This window comes from Mauremys reevesii, linkage group 20 (assembly GCF_016161935.1).
Source record: "Mauremys reevesii isolate NIE-2019 linkage group 20, ASM1616193v1, whole genome shotgun sequence".
In the NCBI taxonomy this organism is placed as follows: domain Eukaryota; kingdom Metazoa; phylum Chordata; order Testudines; family Geoemydidae; genus Mauremys; species Mauremys reevesii.
In genome coordinates, this window is record NC_052642.1 from 19,522,844 (window position 1) to 19,535,939 (window position 13,096).

A 13,096-nucleotide genomic window follows, 5' to 3' on the forward strand; every position below is an offset into this window, starting at 1 on the left:
CTATTTAAAAATATATACATTAGTGGGTATGTTGGCTAAACAAGTAGAGTCTAGGCTGTAATAAGAATATAGCACTGGTAATAATTATAATGTGATAGGTTTAGCTCTATGTCAAAGGCAAGTGCATTCTCATTGCCCAATAAGGATGTAAATAAGTGAAAGTCAGTCAAAAGTCTTATTATATATTATACAATAGACTTATTAGGATTAGCAAAAGTCTATACATTATATACCAGTCAGTCACCAGGGAAAAATGTATTTTAAAAGTACACTATTTTTTTTTTTTTTAATTTCTCTGCCACAAAATGTACAAGTCTGAACAATTTTTATCTAGCAGCTGATTTTACTTTTACAAACCACTTACTGTTAGTTCATCTTCATCAGAGTTGAAGAGATTGTCAAGGTCAGTATAAGAGACTACCAGGTCTGTTTCATGAAACAGGCTAGTTGATGCAGTGCGAGCGTGAGCAGCAATGCGTTGTGCATCTATAAAGAATATGAACATTTTATGCTCGTGCATCTATAAAGAATATGAACATTTTATGCTCGCCATTTATTTAAATTGGGTATTTATTTCTTTTAAAATACTAATACTGGAGAAACCCAGATGCTATCAGCTCTTACTGAACTAGCATATGCATAAGTGAGGCGCCTTCACTTTTTACTAACTTATTTTAAAATTTTATATCCAACGTATTTTTGCAAGGTTCAATACTGAAAGCTACCTTCCTAAGTAGCTTCTGAATTCTGAGAAAGATATAAATACAGCTTGAAAGTTGCATGAGATGTTACTAAGAATTGCTCTGAATTCTGTTATCCATTCCGTAAGTCATTAATATGTTGCATTTTGAAACAAACATCTTTACCTTGCTTGACAGAAGGACTAAACAGTGACATAGCATCTTCTCCTTCATGGGATAAAACTGTAACATTAGAGGTCCCATCTTCAGCCTGCAAAAAGCAGCACAGGTGATATATGGAGGAGTTGTTTGTGTTTAAAAAAAAAAACCCACCACCTATATTACTGTATTTTTCCTCGAAACAAAAGCTCACTGTTGTAAATATAAAAAACAATACAATAATCCTTACAAGGCAAGAACCTGTAAACTTGTTAAAACTTCCTAAATAGTTTTTTAAATCTACTGCACATAAAGTATTGAAAATATTATAAAAAGTACCAATACTATATAATATAGTTCTATTTTCTTGCATAACTAATACCAAAAGAAACAGAACAGATACCAATGTAGTTAATAAACTAAACTATTACAGTATTAAAATGTGTTCAGGTAAATAAGCAGTCCTATAAGCCATTCAATCTTTACCTCAAAAGCAAAAAACTTACAAATCAGGGTTTTTTCTGTACTGTGTACTTTTACTGATCATTTCTGCTTGAATGCAAGCATTTTTAATGATAAAGGATTTGCTAGAGAAAAATTATATACTACCATCTATGCTCAGCATAGTTTCAGAACCATTTCATTATTAAAATTAAAGCAATTTGTTTTCATCCAATTATTGATTTATGCCATCATTCCTTTACTCACCTTGTGTTTTCTCCCAGCTTCTCTTTCACTGTTTTGCCTATCCTTTTTGTTATCAGGAAAAAGGAATTCCACGTCACCATCAACAAATGCATAAGGATCAATTTCAGGTTCTTGGTCAGCTTCAGACACTACTGCTACTAGGTATTGGTTTTTACTCTGATATTGCTGCACCAGTTCATCTGAAACCTTTAAAGGCTTCCTACACTGCACCATTAATCTGCACAGAAGAAAAATACAATTACAATGCTGTATCAACCATCTATTGCCTAGGTTAAAGTATGAACTATCATCTACTTTTATACAATTCCAAATAACTTTTTAGCTAACACAGATTCTCTTAAAAGTTTTCTGGGAGAAGGGTTAAGCAATCACTTGCACAACTTAAAGTCTTTTTATGACCAGGTCATACATAGTACTGCAGCCAGCATAATTTCTTCATTGTCCTTTCCAGAAACCTTAACCCAGACAAAAAATGAGAGATGGTTCAAAGTCTCACAGCAGATTAAATGTTTGCCATTTCTTGAACATGTACAAAATTACCAAACCAACTACAGTAGCATATGCTGAACTGCAATCTACTAACAATGACCAAGATGAAATTAATCAGAGTAATTCACTAAATTGGTTTAGCAAAACAGTATGTTTTTATTAAAGTCTAAAGTTCCTGAGCATTTCACTCAAATCACACAGAGAATTGGGACTATAAACTCTCTTCGGGACATGGGTGGATCTGAAGAGTAACACATGCAATTACTGTATGCAAACAGTCACAGATGGCTAGTCTTTGCTTGTTTTATGAAGACATTTAGGTATTCAAAAAAGAGAAGACTCTTACAGCATGCATGTGCCACTGGGTCATTAGTTTAAATAATAATGGAGCTTACAAAGCATGTAGATAGAACAACTAAATTTGTGATAGGAGTAGCTCAGTAAACATTAAAATGTTCAACATTCTACTGCGTTTATACACAGTAGTGACATTATCAGCAATTTTTTTTTGCTGGCACAAACAGTTAAGCCTATGAAATTCATATTCCTGAAGACAGAGAGTAAATAAGCCTAACCTCAGAAATTGAAATTCATGAGCACAGAAAACTTCTATCTTGAACTTAAAAAAAAAAAAAAAAAAAAAAAAAAAAGTAGGAAACAAACAAATCTATGGTATGGTTATATACACATTTCTTTCTTTGCACTGTCTGCCCCAAAATAGGTGACAAACTTAATCTGGCAACCATTGACCAAAGAGAGGAGAGGATCTGAGCAAAATACAACCTTCAAACGGCAGGAAAATACCAATTAACCTCAATACCAATGTAGCTGTATTATGTCTGCGCCAAACTCAGATACCTTTTCTGCTTGAAAGTTGTTTCTTCTCCAAAACTCGATATAATGGCCAGTGAGAAAAGTGGGTGCATCTTCAAGAACAGGTTTGCATAAACCTCTTAAGTCCCAGCTGCACGAAGATCACGGAGATATGCCTTGTTGCTGAATTCATTCATGCCATATGCTCAAATGGTATATGAGCTGACAAGGATATTCATGGTACTTAAGTTTCAGAGCAAAATCACAGCCCCGTCTATAAAAATCTTCAACGCACTTCTATTCTTCCCATTTTTCAGTCAATGCTATCACATAAGAGAAGCCAAAGAGACCCCACAACTACCATTGCCTGTTTTGATAGCCTAGGTTAAGAGTAATTGGAGTGTGGAATAGGATAAATTTGTGAGACACCACAAAGAGGCCTACAGAAATGAATAGAGGATAGCACAAGCCATTTCAGGAATTACATTTATTTAAGGGAGGAACTACCTCAACCTCTGTTCCTGAGAAGACACACTGATACTCTCAGGCTTCCCTCAGCACCTTAAACATCTTCTCAGCATAAGACAAACAGTAGATTGGATGCAAAAGCATAACTTAGCAATTCTGTTTCAATCAAGACCATTTTGAAATAGAGCGCAGTCCAACCTGACTCTCAATCCCATAACCCTGGCATTATTTACAATAGCTTCTGTGCAGCATCTTACAGCTAACAGGGACTTCAACCCATCCTTCTCAGGCAATGATGATATGCTTGATCAGATCTTGTATCTCCAGGATTATCCCCAGGCAGGCAATGAACTTGCTGTGATTGTACGTCAGACAGCTGGCATTTACAATTGGATCAACACTTGATACAGCTGGAGTGCTTTTCCCTTTTCCAACATCCTATATAAACTAACAACAAAAAGACTTGGAAAACTAACTCGTTAGAAACAAGCAATTTGAGTAACAAGACAAACAGCTAGAAGAAAGATTTTAAGTATTTGCTTTCTTTTTTAATTATCCAGAGGGGGGAAAAATAGTAGCAAGCTATTCTGGAATAATTATAGTCAATAAATTGTTAAACTAGAGGCTATAAAAAAGGAAAGATGAAACTTCTTACTCTGACAAGAGTAAACCTTGAATTAGAATATATATTTCTTTACTGTCTGGAAGGGTGGAAGAAACTGGCAATTGAATGCTGTAACACTACACACGCTACGTCTTGAAAGAATTACCAGACCCTGCTAGCTGGAAAACTAAAACTATCAGCCAAAGGCCAGTATAAAAGATAGAGAGAAGAAAAGCTCCAGTACCTCTGCTGCTGCTGCTCAGCATTTCAAAACAGCAAAATAGTTATGATAGTTGTCAGTTTGACTATTACACAAAGGGTGTGAATAGCCAGTGAAACTGACAGTCTTAGTTTCACTCTGCTGCTGTGGTAGAAAGCTATAAGCAGCAGACTTAAACTGATTACAGTAACTCCTCACTTAAAGTTGTCCAGGTTAACGCTGTTTCCTTGTTACGTTGCTGATCAATATGGGGACATGCTCATTTAAAGTTGTGTAATGCTCCCTTCTAACATCATTTGGCAGCCGCCTGCTTTGTCTACTGCTTGCAGGAAGAGCAGCCTGTTGCAGCTAGCTGGTGGGGGCTTGGAACCAGGATGGACCGGCAGCCTCCTATCAGCTCCCTGCTCTCCTAAGTTCCCTGTGCAGCAGCTGCCTGCAGTTCAGCTGTGTCCCTCCCCCCACTGCCATGTGCTGCTCCTGCCCTCTGCCTTGGAGCTGCTCCCCGAGACTCCTGCTTGCTGTGCCCGGGGGGGGGGGGGGGGAGAGAGGGGGGCTAATGTCAGGGTGTCCCCCTCCCTCCTGCTCCTGCACCCCACTTACCCCATCTTCCATAGAGCAGGGCTCAGGACAGAGGGAGCTTGTAGCATCTGTGGTCTCAGCAAGCTGATCTAATTAACAAGGCAGTGTACTTAAGGGAAATGCTCATATCTCCCTCCATTCCTGCCGCCTTGCAGAGTGAAAGGATTAACCCTTGAGGGCTCAACCAATTGCTAGTTCATCATTTAGCAGTAAGGGATATATCCCACCCTCTGACTCCTCCACCTCAACCAAGCTTCACAATCATCATCACTGTGTATCAGTATTAAATTGTTTAAAAACGTATAGTGTGTGTGTGTGTGGGGGGGGGGTCTTATCTGGTGAGGAAAGTTTCCCTGGAACCTAACCCCCTCATTTACATTAAATCTTATGGGGAAATTGGATTCGCTTAACATCATTTTGCTTAAAGTTACATTTTTAAGGAACGTAACTAACTACAACGTTAAGTGAGGAGTTACTGTATTTACAATCTCAGCAAAGAAAACGGCAATTGTTTCCATGCAGTTCACATTTGGAAGGAAGGTTTTCTTTTCAACTATATGGGCTATAATTTGAAATTTTATATATATTTTATATACACACACACACACACACACGCTTAAATTTTGCGGACATGGATGGATCAGGCACCTTCTTTCACCAGGAGAAGCTCCCTACAAAGTGGTGAGTAAGTTTTCAAGCCCTGTATTTTATTTATATATTATATATATATGGAGTACAACAATTAGAATTAAAAAAAAAAGTTTCAAGAAGATTAGTTTAAGTCCTTTTGATGGTTTATTTCCTGGCAATACTTCCTTCTGTAAGTTCCAATACCTACCCTTTTTTAGCAAGCCAAAGACAAAATGCTTGTATGATTGCCCATCAAGAAATTGGTACATTTCTATCAAGTTAACACTTCACATAGTAGTAAACACTGGAAGAATATGGTTCATACTGGAAATAATACACAATCAATCAACAGGGCTGTTCCTCAAACACATTTCTCTACTGTGAAAGTCATCAATACTTTCTAGAGTCAGTTTCTGCTGCTACATGAACTTGTAGCTACTGAGTTTACAGGAAGGAAACATTTCTCTTTCTGCAGCATTCTTATACCAATCTAGGAGTGTTTCTGAAAGAAGTAGGTCCACAAAAGAAAAACTGGCAGAAGAGTATGTAAATATATCCAGAGGACTAGCTTACTATATTAAAGAGCAGAGATGCTATTATTTTGACTCAATCAAATTAACTTTAAAACTAAAAGCTATTGCCTCTAACTCATTCCATAATTTATCAAAACTATGGAGGTCTTGGGGGGTGGAGGGGCAGAAGAAGTGATGAAGTGAGCTGCAGACAGACTCAAATTAACATTTTGGGCAAAATGATAAAAATCTCACTACAGCTAAACTTCTAAACCAATTTATAAAATCTGAAAGAATCTGTACCCTTTTATCCATTTGGAACTGAACACAGTGTTTCTTTAAAAAACCCACATAGCTCAAGCTTTCTTACAGTGCTAAAATACTACAAGGAGGTAACTTATGGTGGCTTGAGGATCATTTTACAGAGGGCTGAAAAACCAGTTTCCAAAAGAAACCTAGATTGAGTCTTATCCAAATAAGTTTGTCTGCCCTGAAGAAAGATTATTTAAAAGTAAGCATTTCCACGAGATTTGTGGGCTATTAGCACCAACAACAGAAATCTCAATAGTTAGCTTTCTTTGACTGAACCTCAATCTCTTTATTAAGGCACTTTTCTGCAAGACACAAAAGAAGTGTCACATTGAATATAAAAGCACTGATTGGAGCACCGCAACAGTGATAACTGAACAGTTCCTTGACCTCAACAACCAGGCCAACAAACAGATTGCAGATATTTTACAGTAGTTGTGGCCCCTCTTAAAAACTGATGTCTTCCAGGCAGCATGACTGACTCCTCCTCTGCTCCCCGTAATAATACCTAGTATGTACTTCCTAAAGGTCACTCAAATCAATTGCTTTTTCTCACCACAGCTTCTGAAACACTTGAAACAAAGGTAAAACAGAGTATACGAAGCTTCTAGAGTTTAACAGGATGAGGCCAATCATAATTATCTTCTATGAACCTACAGATATCTTCTTTATTTTATATATACAGAAGACTCAATATGAGAAGAGGGAAAAAAAAAAATCAGTCTCTGGCTCACACTTTTTCTTTGAAAATGGAATCAAATGTCCTCAGACAAAAATTCCCAATACTAAGCAAGTCTGATCTGAAGCAGAGCTGACCTGCCAAGCTGAACTGCTGTTAAAAATCTTTCAGCTATTTCCCTGTACAGTACAAGAGAGTTTCCATTGCTGGCTTCTTGCTCTATATCCCTTCAACGTGTAATACGGGCTAATGCAGCTATGTTGCTACCTGAGACTAATATTTTTAGCCCCCCAAAAAAACTTCCAGCATTTTAGATAAAACACTAGTTTAATGTTAAGGTAGCAGCACGGAGCAAAAGTCATCTTCAGCATGCTCCTCTGACCGAGTATTTCTAATTATACAAACAGTGGGACCAGCCTGGATCTCCACCTAGAAAGGACTATCAAAGCAGTCCTATTTGCAATATAACTGACTGTAGAATTCTAGCTTACAGACAGATCCAACTATCAAGAATATGTGTTCCTCTTCTGTGCTAGGTTCTTCTGATCACAAAGGAAGAGGCAGAAGAACACAGAAGGGTAGCCCATTATGAAAAAAGAGGCAACGCTAGAACACAGGCTGGAGTTGCTCTGAAAATGCTCCTGCACACATTTATATGGAAAATTATTTGAGCTTTTCAAAGCGTCAAACAAGAGGGAGAATTAAACAGGTATTCAAAGGAACATATATTACAGCATATAAAAGCTAGTCAGACATATGGACAAACAAACTGTTTCTATGTATTCATCTGTTAAAACTGGAACTACAAGCACCTTCCCACACCTACAGGATTCTCTGGGTCTGAGACCTTCTACAATGCATATGATGGAAGTGGGGGCAGAGGAGGGTGTGTAAGAATGGGACTTACAGTGGACCTGAATCAAAGACTTGAAGAAATCATGACCACAGAACTCTTATCCTGTGTTCACTTAAAAGCAGCAGATGCCTTTTTGTCTAACAGGCTAATTTTTACTAATGTGCCTTCTAGTGGCCTGGATCACATACAGCTAAACTCAGTAATGTGAAAAAATCAGAACTATAAAAATAATCAATCCAGTTTTAAAAGGAGAATTTGACCAAATAGGAAAGTCAAGTTTCAGTTCAGCCTCTTAAATCATGAAATATTAATTAAGATTTGAAAGTTGTTAGAAAACAAGTCTGTCAGAAAGATACCAATCCTTCTACTGGACAACTAGGAATCTATTTTGTGTCCACTGGGTGGGAAGGGGTAAATACACTTTACAGTCTCAAACAGGCACAATTCATCTGCAGAAGAGAGATTAATGATGGAAACATGAACAGTACCCCTTGACTGTGCTCTTCAATTCCTCCTAATTTAAGCTGTGAGTTAGCAAGGTCCTTACCCATGTGCCTAACTTTATGCAAGCAAGTAGTTGTAGTAAAGTCAACGGGACTACTCACACTCATATGTTTTAAAGTTAGCTGTGACTTTAAGGCTATTATATCTTGGGCCCCAGGTCAGCAGACAAACTTAGAGTACCAAATTCTGTTTCATGACATATTTCCACATGGTAAAAGACTCTTGACTTTTGATAACAAACAAACACCAACCTTTCATTTTGGAGATTCAGCTCTGTGATAAAGAATCTCAAATTATTAAAATGCACTTTTAATGGTTTTTCTCTAAGGACACCAACATTTTCCAAACTCAGACAAATGAATGCTCTCTCTATTGCATGAATGGAGTTCCTAAAGGGTTACTGTGAAACTCAAATGTCCTTTCATAAAAATCATTGACATTTTGAATGAGATTGCAGTTCAAATACCACATACTGTATTAAAGAAATGACATACTAGTCTGGTTTAAAAAAGACTCAGTTTGACAATTTTATAGTGAGTTACATTATTGAATGCTTTAAAAAAGTACCTACTCTGTAACTGATGTTATGTTGTCCTGTCCAATTGGTCCTACTGGATCATCTCTGAATTTATCACTTGGAAGTTGTGGTGGTAAGAATTCCACATCTTTTTTCTTTGGAACTTTGTAAAACTTCCAAGTGGTGTTAGCATCATCTTCCTCCAAATTCATTGCAGTACCAACATACATTGTAGGTTCTATAACTTCTGGGAATTGAGGTGGAAAAGGCTGAGACAAGGGGTCTATCCTGTCTTCCATTGTTTTTGTGGAAACCAAGGGATCTGGCGTTGGCATCTGATAGAAATGCTGGCTCTGAGGAGTAGAAGGAGTTTTAGTTACCCCTTCATCAACTACATCACATGGGTGAGGACTAAGTGGTGGTGGTTGAGGTGAATTTGCCATTTCATTGCCATGCATCTGAGGAGTCTTTGCTACATCATTATTAGTTCTGATATTTGAAAATCTCACTTGACTGTCTGGTGCTGTGATCACAAGCCTCTGACTTGCTGAATCTGCCTCCATGGCAACATCGTCACTAATAGATGCACGATGGTGAAAAGGAGTCAAAGGGCGTTTTTGTGGCTTATCCCCCTTCTCTTGCTTCTCATTTGTCTTGTGCTTCGGAGCTGCTTGTTGTTGTTGGCCTATAGGTGGTGCCTGCCCCTGCTGACCCAAACTTCTTGGTTTAAGATTTTTGTGCCTGGAAAAGAAATGGAGAATAATATTTCAATGAATCCCTGAAGTATATCTACACTTAAACTTCATTTTATATGAACTAGATTTTTCTTTAAAAATAAATACATCACTTTGAGAAATTCTAAGTATTCTAGAACAGTGCTTCTCAAAGCTGGTCCACCACTTGTTCAGGGAAAGCCTCTGGTGGTCCGGGCCGGTTTGTCTACCTGCCACGTCTGCAGGTTCGGCCGATCGCGGCTCCCACTGGCTGCAGTTCGCAGCTCCAGGCCAATGGGGGCTGCGGAAAGCGGCGCGTGTCGAGGGAAATGCTGGCCGCCCTTCCCACAGCCCCCATTGGCCTGGAGCGGTGAACCGCGGGCCAGTGGGAGCCGCGATCGGCCGAACCTGGAGATGCGGCAGGTAAACAAACCGGCCCAGACCACTAGAGGCATTCCCTGAACAAGCAGCAGCCCGACTTTGTAAAGCACTGTTCTAGAAGGTATTAAAGAGTGAAGCAGGAAAAATATAGTCGCCAGGTTTTGAGAGAGACACAAGTTGGGTGAGGTAATATCTTTTATTGGACCAACTTGTGTTGGTGAAAGACAAGCTTTTGAACTACACAAAACTCTTCTTCAGATCTGGAACATACAATTATGAAAACCTAAGTAATCCACTATTAATTCACACTTTTAGTTAATTCAGATTAACTTTCCTTTGTGCCTGTGCAGATAAGCTCAAACTCAATTATTAACATCACAGCCACATAACATTTGATATTCTATGTGGTGTAACAACAAAAAAAGTCCAAAAAGCCCCAACCTAGGCTACCACTGGGATTAACGGTACTTCAATTACATTTGAAACACAACAGTTAGTGTGTTCTCGAAACCTTTTCCCCCACACTTTTCAAAGCAAAAAACTATAATAGAAATCTGGAAATTAGAACAAGGTTTTTCCAGTGGTCTCTAGTTATTGTGGGATGTTCACTGGAAGCAAGTGCTGCTTAAAACTGTTAAATCGGCCATAACAGGGGTTTCCAATCCAACCACCTTTCTGGAGAATGCAGATACTGCCCCAACAAAGAGAAAAGTATCTCCTTCCCAAATCCTCAAGGCCCCACACCAGCTCTCTTTCTGGCTTCTTCCTCCTATGCCTGCCAACACCACATTGCACTAGCCAAAGAATCCTAAAGATTATGAATGCTCCCTCCCACTAGGGAGGGAGCATATTGCCTCTCTAGTCCCAGGCTTTACGTGCCCTCAGAACTCCACATCTGAATTCAGAAATCCACACTTAGCCGCTATTAGATCACTGTGCTGATCCATGCAAAGAAAGAAAAATCCACTTGTTAGTTTAACTGTAGGTGTGAGCCCTTCACCAAGAGTCTATAATGGAGTTCAGGACTCAGGATACACGACCTAATAAATCATCATGTAGGTCCCGCATAGTACTGACAGTTATGGTTTAGTATTCCCAAGTCCGTCATTAAAACCCTTCCTGCATACTTCACTGTGTCTACATTATTGGACAAGTCTACTGGGTACTGTACCTTGAGCAATTGCAATTTGTCCTCTGTGTGGCTTCAACAAAATCCCAGGATGCTACTTTGTCAGCTGTCTCTTCAACACATAAGCCATTTGACGTAGCAGAATATTTTCTCCTAGGATTCAATATTGGGGAGTTATTATTAACTGGAATGTATGTTATCTCTCAGTTTTTACCCTCTGCTAAATGTTAATAGATACAAGAGTCAGGAAAGATAATAAACGTTATACTGAAGAAATAAGCAATGTGAACTAGCATTCGCAGTAAGTTACTTCTTTAAAGTGTTTCAAAAGTAAAACACACTTTGCTAATTAACAGGCTTTAGTAGCCTTGCTTCAAACCATTTTGTGAAGCAAGAAGCTGTACAATATTTATATATAATTAAGGCATACTATTTAATACACAGCTTTAATGTCAGTTACAGAAAGGAGTACATACTTGTTCTGTGCTCTGTTCATATTGCATTCTTGCCAAACTCGATCCACCACCTGATTGGCTAGTTTTCTAGGGATTTTGCCACCATGGTGGCTAGTACTATCAGAGCTAAATCCATCAGAAACAGAAGAAAATTTCACCCACTTCTGGGCTGACTGAGCATCAACTGAAAATAGAAAAGCAGCATAAAAGTTAAAAAGATTTTAGCCAATCGGGCAACATGACTCTACTGGTCCATACAACTCAAAAACTGTTCCAGCCGATGTGCAAAACAAAACACCTTCCTTTGAGGGATGTATTTTGTTACATATTTTAAAATTAGGAATAAAAAAAAAATAGGTATACATGGTGTACAGTGAGATAGTGTCAGGTCATACAGAAAAACAGCATACAAATTTAAATTGAAGTGAGTTCTCATGCCACCTCAAATTTCTTTAGAAGCTACATTGAACGTTTAATAGAATCTCTCTCCTGCAATAGGAACACTATCGAGCCTATCCAAGAACAAATGTATTTTGCATTTTGTGATCAGGGGCGGCTCTAGAAATTAGGCTGCCCCAGGCAGCGCGGAGCGCTGCGCCGCCCTTCCTCGGTCCCGCGGCGGGTCCCCTCTTCCCGCGGCTCCGGTTGAGCTCCCACGGCAGGTCCACCGGAGCCCCGGGACGAGCGGACCTGCCGCAGGCATGACTGCGGGAGCTCCACCGGAGCCGCGGGAACAGCGAACCTCCCGCGGGCAGGGATGCGGACGGTTCGCGGGTCCGGCGGCTCCGCTTGAGCTGCCGCAGTCATGCCTGCGGGAGGTCCAGCCGAGCCGCGGGACGAGCCCCCCTCCGCAGTCATGCCTGCGGCAGGTCCGGTCGTCCGCGGCTCCGGTGGACCTCCCGCAGGCATGACTGCGGCAGGTCCACCGGCCCAGCCTGCCGCCCCCTAGATTTGGCCGCCCTAGGCAACAGCTTGGTTTGCTGGTGCCTAGAGCCGCCCCTGTTTGTGATCATATTAAACAATCCCTGCTGTTTTCCCTCTTTTATGTGTTATCACAAGTTGAATGACTCTCTCTCCCCACCCCCTAACAAGGTGTATTACTCTGCAGCCTCTGGTCAATATATTTCTTCATGAGCCAAATATTAGAAAGACCACCTCCCCTAGAAGAAAATATATCTCTAGGAATACTGCACCTCTTTTCTCAAGGAACAAGTTTAAATATACGTTTCAAACTAAAAACAGCACCAACAGGACTTCTTAAGCATATATTTGTGTGTAACTTGTGTGTGTGCGCGCGTACTTTATACGGATATAAAAACACCCAAAGACATGTAAACTGTATAAAATAATTCTTAATCCTTCACCATATACAGTTTGATCATGAAAAGTTGATTTACAGTTTGATCCAAAGGCCACTGAAGTCAACAGGAATCTTTACAGTAACTTCAGTGGGTTTTAATTCCATCCCTTAACATGGCCTTCTGCAATTCCTATTGCATTTTGATATTCCCCAATTATCTAATAAGCTATTCATTGGGGGTACACAGATGCATAATTAAGTGCAGGTATATAATGTAACCATTTTGAAGGATGTAAACTCCAAAGGAAGACTACTTATGTAGAATGGTACAAAGGGCAAATCAGAGGTTTTTTTAACAAAATAAATGAAAATTTAACATATACACTATATG

General features: G+C 39.4%; 1 protein-coding gene across 4 annotated transcripts in view; it reads right to left on the reverse strand.

The window, feature by feature from the left end:
* The window catches only part of MED13 (mediator complex subunit 13), a 77,414-nt gene that overhangs the window by 22,153 nt on the left and 42,165 nt on the right, over positions 1–13,096 (reverse strand). For all 4 annotated transcript variants that reach the window (XM_039507620.1, XM_039507623.1, XM_039507621.1 and 1 more), the window contains 6 exons: positions 11,427–11,589; positions 10,993–11,103; positions 8,782–9,468; positions 1,548–1,764; positions 867–951; positions 365–486 (listed from right to left, as the gene is read on the reverse strand). In XM_039507620.1, the coding sequence (XP_039363554.1) occupies positions 365–486; positions 867–951; positions 1,548–1,764; positions 8,782–9,468; positions 10,993–11,103; positions 11,427–11,589 (1,385 nt within the window). The remainder of the gene's footprint in view (positions 1–364; positions 487–866; positions 952–1,547; positions 1,765–8,781; positions 9,469–10,992; positions 11,104–11,426; positions 11,590–13,096) is intronic.